General features: G+C 40.9%; 1 protein-coding gene across 2 annotated transcripts in view; it reads left to right on the top strand.

The window, feature by feature from the left end:
* DOCK1 (dedicator of cytokinesis 1) overlaps nucleotides 1-17,092 on the top strand; it is a 508,395-nt gene that overhangs the window by 336,246 nt on the left and 155,057 nt on the right. For both annotated transcript variants that reach the window (XM_048505444.1, XM_048505443.1), the window contains exon 32: nucleotides 6,635-6,693. In XM_048505444.1, the coding sequence (XP_048361401.1) occupies nucleotides 6,635-6,693 (59 nt within the window). The remainder of the gene's footprint in view (nucleotides 1-6,634; nucleotides 6,694-17,092) is intronic.

The following is a 17,092-nucleotide window of genomic DNA, read 5'->3' as shown; positions in this document are numbered from 1 at the left end:
CTGCAGCTGCTGATGTTAGAACTGGAGATATTTTGTGGGACAGTTACATTTTTTTAGTACAACCGAAATAAACATCATCCTCTTGATTTTAAATCACAATGACAAATCCCATGAATTCAGCATACTGGAGGCAGTGCAAAGAGTCTTCAACAAAGTATTTCAGTGGGAAAAGGTAGAATTTGGAAGATGATGCTTAGCATAACAACAGGAATGCTGCAAGCATTTCTTTGTTTTTTCTTTTGTGAAATATTGAGGGACACATATAAGAATATGAGGGCATGGGTAGGTGTAAGGCAGTGGTGGGATTCAGCAGGTTCGCACCACTTTGGCAGAACCAGTTGTTAAAATGGTGCTTGTGTATGCAACCAGTTGTTAAATTATTTGAATCCCACCACCGTAACCGGTTGTTAAATTATTTTAATACCACCACTGGTAATGTCATGATACAAAGTAGGCCTTCATTTCCTGTACTCAATCAGCATGTATACAAAAAACCTAGGGGAGGGGCAGATTCTGAGAGAGGGGTATTAATAGAGTCTTCACAGATTTTCAGAAGTTGGTTTGTAGTAAAGGGCAGGGCTTATTTTGGGCTTGTTTTGAACTTCTAGCTAAGCATCTGAAAATAGCCCTGTCTGATGCTTTCTGGTTTGTATTTCTAATATTTTGCAAAGATTGTCCCTGTTAAAATTAAAATTGTATGGTTGCTATTCTCTGAGAAATAGGAAAGACTTTTGTCTTTTGCTTCAGACAACAGTACCGATCCTATCTTCTACCAGCAGAATATTCCCTATCAATATTCTCCTGTGCCCTGTGTTCCAGAATACTTAGTGACTACAAATCTCTACGATGGGCTCATTGCTCAGAAAATAGTTAGGTTCTGTAAGGCTGAACACACTTACACGAAGTTAACGTAAAGAAAAGAACTTTATTGATTTGCATCACCCTAAATATGGAGATGCAACAAAAGAGACTTAACCAGTGGTGGGATCCAAAAATTTTAATAACAGGTTCCGATGGTGGTGGGATTCAAACAGTGGCGCTGCAGCACACACGCACCTCCAGTCCCTATTGGGCAGGGAGGTTGCTTTAGTAACCCTTTCTTGGCACTCAGAAAAAATTAGTAACCACTGCTAGAGAAGTGGTGAGAACTGATTGGATCCCACTTCTGGACTTAACTATGAATGCTTTGACCTAACTTTAACTTTGGCTGTGGTTAACATACATTTTATGATTGATACTCAATATTTAGCCATGATTTAAGTATTGAAACATAACTGACAGTAGTTCAGGGCTACTGTGAAAAAATCTCAAGCAAATTCAGATGGGTTATTTTTTTCAGTGGTGTCAAGGTATTGGGCAAACTGAATGCATGTATTTATTTATTTCATTTTTACCCCCACCTGCCTTTCCAGTGTGGTCCCAATGCAACGTACATCAATCTCCTCTTTTCCATCTTATCCTTACAACATCTCTGAGTTGGGTTTGGCTGAAACTATGTAACTGGCCCAAGGTTATCTATCAAGTTTCCACAGGAGAATTTAGATTCATACTGTGTCTCCTAGATCAGTGATGGTGAACCTTTTCGAGGCCGAGTGCCCAAATGGCAACCCAAAACCCACTTATTTATCGCAAAGTGCCAACACGGCAATTTAACCTGAATACTGAGGTTTCAGTTTAGAAAAAATGGTTGGCTCCGAGGTGTGCGTTACTCGGGAGTAAACTTGGTGGTCGTCGATGGCTTTGCTTTGAAGCAACCATGCAACTCTTCCAACGGGTGAATCACGACCCTAGGAGGGTTTACTCAGAAGCAAGCCCCATTGCCAGCAACTGAGCTTACTCCCAGGTAAAGGATTGCGCTTTAGTTCTTCGCATGAAAATCAGTGGGGTTTAACAGCACTTAACAGGGTTACCTACACTGCTTCCCAAAACTATGTCTTAGGTTTAATGCTAATAATCGAGCCCAGTGGCCCAGGCCAGCCTAGATATGTGGGTGGGGGGGGGAACTCTGTGTGTGCCCACAGAGAGGGCTCTGAGTGCCACCTCTGGCACCCGTGCCATAGGTTCGCCACCACTGTCCTAGATCCTAGTCAAACACTAACCACTGCTGACAGCAGACCTATAAGAAACAATATGCACATAATCAGGTGGTTTACAGATTCAAGTCTCGAAAGACACTTGCGATGTCTTAAAAAATGTTGTATAAACTTTAGTAAGACAAAATGGGATTTATCAGATCATCCGTGCTTATTGATCTGATTGCTGGACACTGGGCAAGGTGAAGCATCTCCAGTTAACCCGATTGAATTAGACGTAGTTCTGTTCCCAGGCCTGTAACCAAATTTTTTTTGTTAGGGGGATTTTTTTGTGTGATGGGTGCAGTTTATCACAGTGGAGAGCAACCCATTATGTGCCTGCATAGAACTGCCATGCTTATACTTCTAAATAATTAAGTCACATGATATGTCACATGTTTCAGGTGTATTACAAAGATATTTTCATGTAGAACATACTGAGTCTTCTTAACAAGTAACAGACAACACACGTTTTCAAACTGTTCATCTCTGAAGTTTAACGAGACGTGATATAAGATGTACTACAAAGGTTAAATTGGGTTAGACCACATAAAAGAGCTTTCCTACTGCACCAAGAGATATTGGGACAGAAAACCTGACAACAGATGTTCTGGTTAGCAAGTGTGTAACTATAGTGCTGGACCTAAGAGACCCATGTTTGAGTCCCTGCTCTGGCATTCTCAGCCTCACCTACATCCCAGTATGATTGTTGTGGCCCTTTATGCAGCTTGTAATTTGTTCGGCATCATACACTTAAATCAGGTCTGCATCATCACACCTTCTCCATCTCACCTGTTTGATTTTACAAATTTCAGTGAGTCAAGCTGAATATAAGTGTGGCCAAATGAAAACCCAATATGCAAGTCAGAGTTCTATGTTAAAAAAATGTTTTATAGATTGAATGCAGAAGGAAGTGGGAGAATCAGTGGAAATTCCTCCCCCCCCCCCCGCCCGCCCGCCCCAGATTCTTATGGAAACAGAAGTGTATTTCCTTTAATGCTGTGGATCCTAATTTTTTAAAAGCCTCTTTAGCATTCTGATTTTAAACTCACTGCTCCAATGCAGGGTTGTCAAATGATCAGGAAAAACCAGATCATTTTATCTTCTTATCTTATCCAATCTTCTGCATTTAGCAGCAGCTTGATCTTTTAAAATCAGCAGGTGATGCTTCACTTCACATGGGGATGTTTTTGATGGCTACTAGAATTCTAGCATTCCAACTCAGACTTAAACATGGACATGGAGTAACCAACTTCTAAATTACTCCTCTAGTTGTCACTTTAATATCAGTTGGGTCTGCGGCAAATACCAGGTGATGTTATTTAAAGTAATACCATGAAAAACTGTTCTTTTCCATTAGTTAGATCACTGTAAAGGGACTAGACATTACTTTTTCCTGTCCAGCTAGCAACCTCAGACAATCAATGCAAACCAAACACTCTCTAAACTCCCACTGACTGCTGTAAAGGAGTCACTTGCCTATTAAAATAAATAGGAAGGTAGTAGACTTAATTATGTGGCTTGGTCAGTGTCACTGAGGCTGTCATCTAAGAACTGTCTGCTGGGAGTAAGCCCCATGGAATAAAATGGCACTTGCTTCCACATAGAGCTCCATGTATGCAACCCAGCCCCTATGGTATGTATCTGCAATGTAGTAGAGTTGCTGTAACCTGGTGATTTCATAAACTCTGTACTTAAAAATTAACATTATAAGTCTAATGAGATGATGTGTTGCAAACTGTAGTGGAGATAATATGCAGGCGCTAATGGGGTGACAACTGTAAGTATTGACATTTAAAGAAAAAAAAGGAATGATAATTCTATCAGTGAATCACTTCCTTTTTAGAAGAAAAAGCAATAAAGCCTCTCCTGCCATTAATAGATGGTGATGAGGATAACGTTGTAACAGAAGCGGATCTCGTGAAAAGGAAAATTTTAACAGTAACAAATCCACACTTAAGGAATCTATAATGTGGTAGAGCAGCACTCCTCCCCCCCACCTCTGCTGAACATCAAGTCCTTTTGTACAAGGATAGTAAAGCTCTCCTCAGTCTCCACTAACAGCTCAAGGTACTGTGCACAGACTCAGAGTCAGCAGAAGGCAGCTTTGTATGTTCTGGACACAAATTGCAGGTATATGTGCATCAAAGAATTTAATGAAAAGAATGTAAACATGTATGAATGAAACAGATGCAAACCACATACCAGGGATACCACATACCACTACCAAATAAATTCTGCCAGATTCTGAGGAAGATTTGCTACACGTGGATCGTGTTCAACAGGATACCTCTCTCTTCCCCCAACAAGCCGTGCGTGCATCAAGCAGTTGATGGCCAGCCAGTGGGGCACACACATCTTTCCTGCACCCCCAAAGACTTCCTGGAACCCTGCTGGCTGGCCATCAACTCTTTGGCCGTTTCCGCATGGCCACGCTGCAGGGGTGTTCGCACAGACGGTCATGGTAGGGGCAGGGAAGACGGTGCAGCCTGCGCAGAGGCTGCGCCGTCCCCTGAACGTCTTACCGTCCCTCCGACCTTCCAGCGCATCACCCAGGCCAGGGGACACACACCCCTGCCCTGCACAACAGCTCTGGAGTCGCAGGGCAGGGGGGCGTGTCCCCTGGCCTGGGCGGCGCACCCGAAGGTTGGAGGGACGGTGTTCGGGAAAGGGGGGGGAATGGCGCCTTCCAGCAGTTGCCGTTCGCACGGCAGCAGTTGGAAGCCACTGTTTCCGAAAACAGTTTTTGGAAACAGCGGCTTTGCGCCACTCGGTGGTTGCGAGGCCGCCACCGTGCGAACCCCTCCCCAGGGACGCTGTTTTTAGCATCCCTGGGACGCTGTATTCTGCACGTGCGGAAACAGCCAAAGATGCGCTTGTGGCTTATGGAGGAAAGCTCCTGTGTTTCCAGTAACTTCCTCACCTGCCTGGCTGTCTCACAGCCTCTGCAAGCAATCGAGACTGCACCCCTGTGCTGCTATTTTTCCTGGTGACACTACTTTTTTGTTTGTATGATGGCCAGAAACCTATTCCCTACTCTGATACAAAACAGAGAGAACGTGGTCCAAACACCAAGACTAGGAGCGAAGGCGGAGATAAACCAACCAGAGGCAGTCTCTGAAGAGGTGGAAGGAGAAGAAAACCTATGAACAATTGCCCCTAGTGTTTTCAGCCACTATCCTCCTTCTTTTATGTGGAAATGAGTAGTTAGTGGCCTGTTTTGGTATAATAGTAAACCAGTAAACAGTAAACCATGGGTTCTCAGAATATGAACAAGCCTGGAAGATCTTCAGGGTCACATTCCCCTGCATCACATGGCCTGATAATTAGATATTTCCAGGTTTACAGCAAATCGTAGTTTGCTGGAATGCTTTTTCTAGTGAACAATGGTTTGCATTTTTCTATAAACCTTGATTCCAAACAGTGGTTTAATGAAACATACTATCATTTAGAATATAACGCCAAACTACATTTCCCACAAATCTGGAAATGCCTAATAGTTTGGTTGCAAAAGGAAGGGGGCAGGAAAGGAGTTTTGAGCTTGAGAATCTCCTAGGCTTATCTTTCTGTGGCAAGCTATGCTTTGATGTGACATCTGGGACCACGCTGGTCTACATGCTTTGAGAGGGTCTTGTCACTATTCTTGATCTGGCAAATGTAAACTTTCTGAATTAATTGAAATAATTTTTTGAAAGCATTTTGGCATTGTGCTACTGTTTTCTGTCCTCGTTTTAAAAAAATTCTCATGCTCTTACTGTTCCCAAGGTTTGTGCATTCATCCAGATTTTTTCTTCACTTGCCACCGCCCGCTCCAAAATAGATTTATCATCTATTTATGTCTCATTTTTCTGCAACTTTTCAGGATGTTTTACATTTAGCTGTCTTGAGGTTTTGTGGTAGCTCAAATTCCACATGACTGCTAATTCATATGATTTGGATGTCCTTGGAACCTGCTGGATGTGGTGCTTCTCGGTTCATTTTTAGGGCAATCAATGTATGCTAAAAATATGCATAAAAAATAAAATATTCCTAAAGCTGTGCAGTTTGTTTTCTCCAGCTATTAGAAACTGAGAAATGGATAATACTTGCATTAATCTACACAGCTACCCCCTCACTCCCAAAGGACAGTTATGTAATATGCCGATAAGGCAAAGTGAAATTCCCATAGGTGAAACGTTTACAGAAAAAGCTGTGCAGAGTGGAACTCCTTTTTTCCTCCAAGCAAAGAAACAAATGCAGATGTTAGACTGGGGCCTGTCATATTTAAGTTTTGTTTTGGCTTATTTTTCTTTTGTATGCATTTCAGAATGCCATTTAATCTTCTGTGTGCTTTTTATCCCATTTGCAACAATAGTTGAATTGCCCAACAAATATCTAATTATAAGGCTTAACTGACTCAAGTCTGTAACGTACATTAGGATCCTAAATAATAGCTATCCAATTTAGTCTTTGCTGGTATTTTTGATACTTTCCCTTTTGTAATGACAACTTGATTATGGTAGTAGTAGAAGAGAGAAATGTGACACAAAGCTTGTTTTTTTAAAAAATTGTATTATTCCTAGGTATGGTGATATGAGGAGACAAATTGGGTTTGAGATCCGAGACATGTGGTATAACCTGGGTAAGTAGGAGTTCCATTATCTGATCCTGTATTTGTTGACAATCTTGCTGATACTATTTTTAAGTATTTTACAGGATTTGCTTAAAGGTTTTGTCTTGTAACATAAAGTAAATCTTCCATTGCAACCAAGAAAAAAATCTACTAATTTTTCCTCTATACCTTTCATTACTGTTCTCTGTCGGTCTTTTATTATTTTTCTGCCTTATCTTATATTCTAATAATCTATGAACCAATCTGTGGATACTTAAATCTGTGAATTGGGGCCACACTAACCAAAAACAGATAATTCTGCAAGCTTGGGGAATCCTGCACAAGTCTACATATATATATTTGTGTGTGTGTGTGTGTGTGTGTGTGTGTGTGTGTGTGTGTGTGTGTGTGTGTGTGTGTGTATCTCTGAAAACAATTAAATATACATTGGGGGTTTAAATCATCCCCACAATAAATCACCATTGTCTGCTTAAGCACAGGCAACACAGCTTATACCGTGTGTCCTTTGTCTTTGTTATTGGAGTCTGGGATCCACTCCAGGCCTGGCAGCAGCTGTGGCAGAGGTCAGGAGTCAATACAGGAACAGCAGTGGCATAGTGGTTAAGAGCAGGTGCACTCTAATCTGGAGGAACTGGGTTTGATTCCCTGCTCTGCCGCTTGAGCTGAGGAGGTGTATCTGGGGAATTCAGATTAGCCTGTGCACTCCAACACATGACAGCTGGGTAACCTTGGACTAGTCCCGTGGTGGCGAACGTTTGGCACTCCAGAAGTTATGGACTACAATCCCCATCAGCCCCTGCCAGCATGGCCAATTGGCCATCCTGGAAGGGGCTGATGGGGATTGTAGTCCATAACATCTGGAGTGCCAAACGTTCGCCACCACTGGACTAGTCACAGTTCTTCTGAGCTCTCTCAGCCCCACCCACCTCACAGAGTGTTGGTTGGAAGGAAGGAAGGAAGGAAGGAAGGAAGGAAGGAAGTGGAAGATAGCTAGGGAAAACAGATTTTATTCATGAATATTTTACAAGGAAATAGCAATCGGATGAGCTTCAAGCGTATGCAGAACTTCGTGGGAGACAGGCATGCAGCAAATGGTGGCAACATGAACTCTCAAGGGGCAGAAAGTGGTGGCACAAGCTGCTGTGAAAATGAAAGTAAGTGCTCTAATGGGGTGGCGGCATGCAAGGCAGAAAAAAAATAAAATGTCTCCTGCCTGTTTGGTTGCACAGCCAAGCAGGAGAAGTCTTTAAGACAATTTGTTGGGGAAAAGTCCACATTTTAGCGACTTTGAAATAGCAAAAATAAAAATATTCTTGAGCTAAAGTAACATCTCCTGAGGATATCTTGGGGAAAAAGCTGTGCCTTTTCTCCTGGCCTCATGATGTCTTATTAGTGCTGTGTAGAAAGGGTCATAGATGATTGTGGCATAAAGGCAGCATGTCATGGGCTTGTACTTCCACTGAAGACAAGTTTACAACTTGCGTATCCTCTTCAGTCTAGAGTAGATTTTGGGCCAGGAGTTTCTTTTAGAGAATTAGGCTGGAGAAATCTGAGCTGGACACAATTATGCCTTGATGACTTCAAGACTAGATTGTTGTATCATATGCTAATATAGCATTGCCTTGAAAAGTTCCCATAAACTTTAAATGAACCTAACTGCTTTTATACCGATGCTATTACTTCTTTATTTGCTTCTATTTCCATTTCTGGGAGCAGTCTAAATGATTGCGTGTAAGCCTTAAGAATCCTCAGGATCACTTCCTATGGGTAGTTCAATGCCAAATGTTGACACCATCTGGAAAAGCCCTGTTTCATGTTCCTTTATCTTCTGACATCTGCTTTGTTTACAGGGAACACTTCTTTTTCTGTTGTTAACCCACATATGTTGAACTCCCTTTCCCTTAAGGCTTGCCAGACATCTTTCTGGTTAGTCTTCTAGAACATTATCAAGATTCTGCTTTTCAAATGGGCATTTAATTTAAGCTAATTAAATTGCATTCCATGTGTTTATCTGTTGATGGTTCACAGCAACCTGTTCCACAGTTTTTTCTTCCTATAAGAGTTCTTAAAATGTTTTAAAGTATTTTTTTCCAATGTGATTTGATGTATTTTAAATAGTTTGATAATACCATTTTGGCCATCTCTCGTGTCTGAAAAATGAGATTTTATAAATTAAATAGTTTTTAGATTTTATAAATAGTATAAATTGATGAATAAAAATATTGAATATGAACAATAATTCCAAATAACTATGGCTTCAAGGACTATGGCTTCAATAATAGTTTGCACCCGCTAATTTTACCTTTCATATGTTAGGCTGCAATGACAGTTTTAACATTAATCATTTTAATTTTCTATCTAGCCATATGTAATTCAACCTACAATTGTTTTAATAAATGCTGTGCTACATAATTTTCTTTAGCAAAGTTCTATTTAATAGTCAATTAACTTTTGTACATGAACTTTATATTGCAGCTCTTAGTAATCAAAGTTATTTAACAGTGTGGGCCTGTGTAGAGTTAGTCTAGTTTAAGCCCTTTGAAACCAGTGAGCTTAGACTGGAGTTCGTTTATATAAGATCGCATTATAAGTGTCATTGGTCACCTTAATTTCTTCAGTTTGGCAATTTTTATATTACATGCCATTACATAATGTGGTGATATAGAACTGAAATATATATCTGAACATGTGTACCAGGAGTAGGTGCTTTAAGACTTCTTAAAGGGAGAGAAAAAGCAGGATATAAAAAACAACTGTTCTTCTAAAATGACCCAACTGAGGTGATCGTACTTTGGTGACATGAGGGGAAAGGAAGAGTCACTGGATAAGATAATAAAGCTAGGAAAAGTTGAAGGCGGTAGGAAAAGAGAAAGATCCAAGATGAGATGGATTGATGACGCCGTGACTCTCAGTTTGAAAGACCTGAACAAGATTGTTGGCAATAATATGTTTTGAAGGTCAGTAATTCATAGGGCCATAAGTCAAAAGCAACTTGATGGCACTTACAACACATACCTCATTGGAAAATAAAAATATAAGGCTATGGTTATACCAACTGGTCTTCAGTTCCATGAGCCACACAGTTTCCAAGATGACACCCTATTTATGACCCATTTTTCTGCAGGATAAAAATGCATGTGGATTACATCCATCTCTTGTTGCCCCAAGTCTGTAGAACTGCTTTTTTCTTGGGGCTTATATTATGTCAATCATACTTAAGTATGTCAAAATTCTTGCAAATCGTATTTGTCTGAAATACAGAAAGTAGAAAGAAAAACATGTCATAGAAAAAGCCCCTCTAGAAATCTCCAGGAGCTGCATCTGTTTGGTGATTTGTTCAATAACGTGCACTAATTGTCCTGCCACTTGTTGATTGGATAGCTCACTAAACATGATCAGGTGTTATTTACAGTTAACTGCCTTGCCATAGCCCAATCATCACCAGAGAAGTCCTTACATTCTTTTAAAAACTAAAGTCATTGCTCTCTTGACACCAGGTTCCTCCCAAAAGGCTGAAAAGTCTCCGAGCTTCATTGGAGTAGTGGGAACTGTAATACTATTGCTTTCCTGTTGTCTTCTTTGAGAGTTACAAGTGTAGTCTGTCAAGGCAGTAAGTGGTGGGAAAAGGGTGGCAAAAATATTTCTTATATATTGAATCTGGGCCCTGTTTGGATCAATAGAAACAGGGCTGGGAACACACACTGGACATTTTGTGCAGGCCTAAGGCAAGCCTCTAGGTTTGCAGAAAAATGCCGAAAAATTAAATTAAAAATGAAAGAGGGGTTTAAATTTCCTAAAAGAAAAATGTGCTGTTTGTCCTTGTGCAGATAATGCACCTCTACGGGACTTCTGTGGGAAGAGGAGGGAAAGTCATAACTACCACATGAACCATATAAACAAAAGAGACAATACCTGATTTCACATAATTCATTCTCTTCTTGCTGCTAGCAATCCAGTTGATCCTATGTGAGGGATATCATCTGTCAACTGACCTCTTTTCTCTCTGCTGTTCTCACTTTGCTCATTCTTGCTTAGAAAAGACTAATTTGCCAGAGCTGCATGCACTTGGCACACATCCTTTTTGCTTATTTTGCCTGACATTTTCCTCACATCATATTACTGATTCAGTGTCTAAATCATTACTTTAATCCCACAAGGCACTTTGTTTCTAGCATCATTCCCTGATGAAATATGCCTTTTATATACTTGGCATTTCTAATAAACGTTCCTTCCATTATCTCCCCTCAAGAATTTCTAATGCCCTTTTGTGATTCAGTGGCTTCTTTAGAAGGCTGCAAGAATTTTTTCCCCCATTGGACCTTGTCATGTTATGGCTTTAGTAAAATTCATGACATCCAAATAGAATTCTTCTACTAGTGCCTGTTTCATCGTCACAGCTATCACTTAGTTTCACAAATTCTGAGAATATGATTGTCAACCTCCAGGTGGGGGCCTCTAGTTCTCCCAGAATTACAACTAATCTCCAGACTACAGAAATCAGTTTCTCTGGAGAAAGGGGCAGCTCTAGGGGACATATGTCACAGTATACCAGAGATTCTAGTTGAAACTCTGCCTAGATTCTCCTTCTCCGCTGCCCTACAATTTCCAGGAATATCTGAGGCAGGGGTAAACAGCCTACAAAAGCTCCCTCTAATAGATCAAGCTCAATCCAACAATCTATATTAATTATTCTGGTTGATACAAAGCCCAGTTCTAAGTGAATTCTCTCTGTTTCAGTACTAGAATCTTGAAGATTTTATTTTACATATGATTACAAAATGGCCAGTAAGTATGTGCCAGACAAATAGATATTGACATTGTGTGCAGCTCTGTTCTCTGTGGACAAAGTCATGCTACTACAGATAAGTCATTCACATAAAACTGGGCCATTTTTGAGAAAATGTAAAGTTCAGAAAGAGCAGCAAGCCATGGCATGTTACTGGTTGGCCAAGGAGTACTAATTCCCCCCCCCCCACCTGCCATGTTTTCAAATGTGCGTGGGAAGAATGTGAAATCACTTGTTTTATTAGACTGTACTTTGAATGCTAGACATCTGAAAAGTACAGCTCATTGTTGTCCACATATCTTTCTTGATTCTTTTTAAACTGTTGTCTTAAATGTTGGTGACTTCTGTTCTATATTGTGGCATCATGCTGTATATCATATACTTGCTCAAGGTTCTTAAAATGTTATCGGTTTGACATTACTAGGATGATGTGAGTTGAAAATGCGTTAGTGGGCATTTATTTTATTTTGTGGCTCTTCAAAAAAGAAACAATTTCTTGAATAATAAATATCTGGAAAAATTACTGTACTTTAATATGTTTAAATAATATTATCCAAGCTGGTAGTGCTTAACTGCCCCCAAGATATATTAAAGATAATACCATACTGTATTGATATTGCAAATGAAGAGGCTCCAAATGTTTAGGAACTGAGAAAACATGTCTGTTGTAATGGGAAATGTTTTCACTTTAATGCACAAATTAAGGCTGCTATCCTGTATGCAGTTAACAAACACACAGGAACATTGATTTCCACAGATAATTAATTGCAGAATTGCAGTCTGTGAATTTTAATAATTTTCTCTTTTATTTATGTGGGAACACCACAGCATACTAATGACTACAATTTCAGCAATTTCTTTTTCTCTCAGGGTAAGAGTAAAAACTGTAAAATGATAACATAGGCCCCAAGAAAATGAAATAGCGTTCTCAGTATATGAGCAAGAGCTCTCTATGGTTTTGATCCTGCACACAAGTATGAGCACTTCGCTCCTGTGGAATGCAAGACTGATTATGCATGAAAATGCAGGATTATTATGTTAATTTGCTGGACAATAGTTAGCGTGCAAATGGAGCTTGGTTTTAACCACTGAAAAGCAAGGCTGAAGAGCAATTTTGGGCCCCTGAACAAAGATTCCATTTGTCCTTCTGTATGACCCAGATCCAAACCTGATTCCATAACAAAACAAATCAACTGGCTGGCTGTTACTATACATTTATAATAATAAAAGGATCCACATGTCCACCTGTCTGTCCATTTGTGGGAGGTATAATTCATAAAAAATACTAAGAATCTAAAAATTGGCTATCAGCTTCACAATGATCATGGGAGTTCCAGGGCTAAAATGAAAGGAAACAATGTACGTTGGTCCAAGTGTTTTCCAGACATCCCCATACTACCCTGTTTCCCCTAATATAAGACATCCCCGAAAAATAAGACATAGTAGAGGTTTTGCTGAAGTGCGAAATATAAGGCATCCCCCGAAAGTAAGACATAGCAAAGTTTTTGTTTGGAAGCATGCCCGACGAACAGAACACAGAAAAATAAGACATCCCCTGAAAATAAGACATAGCACATCTTTGGGAGCAAAAATTAATATAAGACACTGTCTTATATTCGGGGAAACACGGTATTTGCAAGGATAGCTAAGCATGCATAGTGGTTAAAGTATCACACTAGGATCTGAGAAACCGAGTTTGAATCCTTACTCCACTACTGAAGCTTGCTGGATGACTTTGAATCTACTATACATTCTTATGCCCACCTACCTACCAGGATTATGTGAGGATAAAATGGAGAAAAGGAGAATAGTATAACGTGCTTTGGGTCCCCCTTGGGGAGACAGGTAGAATATAAATAAAGTAAATAAATAAATAAATTCTAATTTTGGTTTTTCTTTTGTTCCTTACATCCTCTTTTGTTGCCATTAGGACAAATTAACATTATCATGCATATAGGGGAGTCATCCTTTTACTACTTTGGTCGTTTATGGGGACATATTAACTCTGCTGTTCTGTTCATAATGTTAACAAAGGTTTGCTGCTGCACTACTATTACATATGTTATAAGGTGCCATTCAGGTCAGATGAGAAGAAGCTGAGACTGAAAAATGAGGGCAGAGGGATTAGAAGGGAGAGAGCAAAGTGAAGAAGGAGAAAAGAGTTAGAGAAATTTAAGAAAAGACAATAAAAGGTTTTTTTGCTTTTTGTTTTTGTTTATTTTTATTTGTTTTTTGGAGGCAGTCCTATGTTTTTTCTTTGTTTTGTTTTTTCTTTGTTTTTTACTACATACTAACAGGGTTGCCCCTTTGCAAGATCTGACTGTGGTAGGAGCTGGGTGGAACTAAAGGCAGAAGGAAACCATGGACTGCCAGAGATAATGATCTTGTTAGAAGGCTGCAATTAGAAATACCTGTAGCTTGTCCTGTTTTTTGTTGCCTTACTCTATTGCTGGCAAGGTCGTAGGTAACGGGGGGGTTTCTTGGGTTCAACCCTCCCATTACATGTCCGAAGTGCCGCCCCCGTTTGTGGGTTTTTTGGTATTTTTTAATTTTTTTTGTTTTTGGCCTGCAGGGGCACAGTTTTTAGGCTTGCAGCACCAAAATTTCAGGGATTTTTTGGGAGACTCTCCTGATGATTCTACCCAGGATTGGTGAGGTTTGGTTCAGGGGGTCCAAAGTTATGGACTCCCAAAAGGGGTGCCCCATCCTCCATTGTTTCCAGTGGGAGCTAATAGAAGATGGGGGCTACACCTTTGAGGGTCCATAACTTTGGGCCCCATGAACCAAACTTCACCAAACCTGGGAAGTATCATCAGGAGAGTCTCTTACTGATACCACCCCGGTTTTGTGAAGTTTGGTCCAGGGGGTCCAAAACTATGGACTTCAAAAGGGGTGCTCCCACCCCATTGTATCCAGTGGGAGCTGATAGAAGATGGGGGCTACACCTTTGAGGGTCCATAACTTTGAACCCCTTGAACCACACTTCACCAAACCTGGGTGGTATCATTAGGAGAGTCTTCTAAAGATACCCGGAAAGTTTGGTGCTGCTAGCTTAACATTAGCACATCTGACAGCAGGCACCCCCCAAATTTCCCCAGATTCTCCTTTTAAATCCCCCCCTTTGGCATGTATTTAAAGGGAGAATCTGAGGTCCCCAGTTTAAACATTGAAAGTGATGCTGTTTCATGGTGGGGGAGAATCCACCCCCAAACAGCATCACTTTCAATGTTGTTTTAACTCCCTTTAAGGTGGATTTAAAAGGAGAATCTGGGCTCCCTAGTGTAAACACCATTGAAAGTGATCACAGTGAAAGCATCACAGTGGCCGCCCATGGAGGGGGGAAAAACTCAGATTTTGCACTGGGCTCCATTTTCCCTAGCTACGCCTGTTCCCAGAGGGGAGGGCAGAAGGGGCTGCCGGCTCAGAGCCCAGTTGTTGGGGGGACAGGGGAGGGCAGGGCAGGGGTGTCTGCCATCCTCGGCCTCGGAGAGCTGCTTTTATAAGCACTGAGGCCAGGGGCAGGACTTGGGGAGGCATGGCCACATCCCTGAACACCCCCCCATGAAAAATCTATACCTACGTCCCTGATTGCTGACTTGGCTGATGGGTTTAGCAGAATCTGACAAGCAAGCAGTTCCCTCAGCTTTGTAGTAAACTTTGCAGAAAGGTTGAGCCAGCAGTGTCAGAGTTCCTGCTCTTTCTTGTGGTCTGCCTTTGCTGCACACCAAATGGCTGCAGTCAGAATTGCATTAGAATTTTTAAATGCATTCTATTAATACAACATGGCAGAACTTCAAGGTCCATTCAGCTGATTTAAACCCATCCCTGAATTTTGTCCCCTCCTTTTTGTGGCCCTGCTGAAAAGTTCTTGTTTCTGGCTATGAAATCAAATAATATTAAAACTCTTAAAATATCTTAAAAGGGAATGTACTGGTTTACATTTTAAATGCTTTGTAACTTTGCACTGAAATCTGTCTGTTTTTGTAGTTCTGCTTTGGTTTACCTATTGTACTGTTGTTGTTATTGTTATTGTTGTTTTTAAAAAGTGGAAGCCAAGTTTGAATATGTTTACAGCCTAATACAGATCCTGAGGCAGCTGGGGATGATGTCGCTGCTGTGCCACTGTGCTGTCTACAGGGGACTTTCAGGTAGCATAGGAAAGAAAAGAAAAAAAGAAACTCTGACCACCTGGAAGCTCTTCTCAGGGAATGGTGTTACACCGCCCTTTTGGGTGACATAAATCTTAAGCCCTGACTGTGGTGTTCATGGCACCAAAACCCAGGTGGAAACTGACTAAAGTCAGCTCCACCCCTGGGAATGTCCCAGCTGACCCCCTGCATGGTATCTGATCAGATTCCAGCTGTGCCTTGCAGCAGCTTCCAGGTTTCACTGCCATGGAGCTGTGGGTTGCCCAGCCACTGGCACCTTTGCCCTCTCCCCTTATGCTGGTGGAGCGATAAAACACATTGGTTCAGCCCAACGCCCCTTCCATAGGCCATTTGCCTCTCCCCAATCTGGATTTGACTTCCAGTGCCTTACCTGCAACCCTGCAGAATATTGACGACTCCTTTTCTAATGCTGCTGAATTAAAAATGCAGTGAACACTTTCTCCCAAGTTTCCTTAGACAAAAGTTGCTATTACTTCACTTCAGAATCATTCACAAGTGTGTCCTGATATTTCTGTTCTCTTTCTCATTCTATAATTTTGTTGTACCAATGTAAGAAATGCCTGTACTGTGGTGACTCCAAGTCTCTACAACCTAGTGTGTGTCATTAAGGTGGTGTGTGTGGCCTTATTTGATGATTCAGCGACCAGGGGCAAATTATGTTTTCCTGACTTGCAGTGAGGGCTGCAGATATGCCTATAATACCTGCTAGGTATTCTCTGGAGTTGCTCTTGAGAGGTTTTGCTTATGCTTGTTTTGTGCATTCTATACAACCAGTGATGTTTGATCATAACAGCATCCCCAAAGAATATGCTGTTTCTATGAACATCAAGTTTGTTGAAGACACTTGGCTGCTTCTCTCCTTATTTGAAAAGACCTATTACCTGGAATAAGTTGAGGCAGTCAGCTTTTAGGCACTCCTGGACCTGTCTGAATCACCAACTAATTGGGACGATATTGCAAACTTCTTTTCAAACTCTTCGATAGAGATAAGGCTGTGACCAATCCTTTAAAATGCAGCTGTAGACATTATTTTTCATGTATATGTTACTTGAAGGCTAGAAAGAAGTTGTCTTTGATAACTGTTGAGTCTGTTGTTTATGCAGAAAAGGGCAATTTGTTCCCCAAAAACACTAAGTCAGAGCACATCCAGGCTCGAAACATGCTGGTTTCATTTAGGATTCAAGGCACAATTCATTTCGCTGACGTTAATGTGTAAGATATTATCCTGTTCTCAGCTAGCTTAAGTGTCCACAGTTTGCTGGACAAAGTTTGAGGAATATGCCTGGAACAATGACTTACCAAAAACAGGAAGAAGGATGTTATATCACAGTACATATCTCAGATATGTCAAAATAGATAGTCAAAATTAGGACTAAGGGACAACAGAAGGTTGTTCTCATCATTCAAAGTTCCACCTAAGCTTTGTTTCTCCAGCCAAGTCTGAAGACCCAGA

Source organism: Sphaerodactylus townsendi, linkage group LG08 (assembly GCF_021028975.2).
Source record: "Sphaerodactylus townsendi isolate TG3544 linkage group LG08, MPM_Stown_v2.3, whole genome shotgun sequence".
Taxonomy (NCBI): domain Eukaryota; kingdom Metazoa; phylum Chordata; class Lepidosauria; order Squamata; family Sphaerodactylidae; genus Sphaerodactylus; species Sphaerodactylus townsendi.
This window is presented reverse-complemented; position numbering and strand designations above follow the sequence as displayed.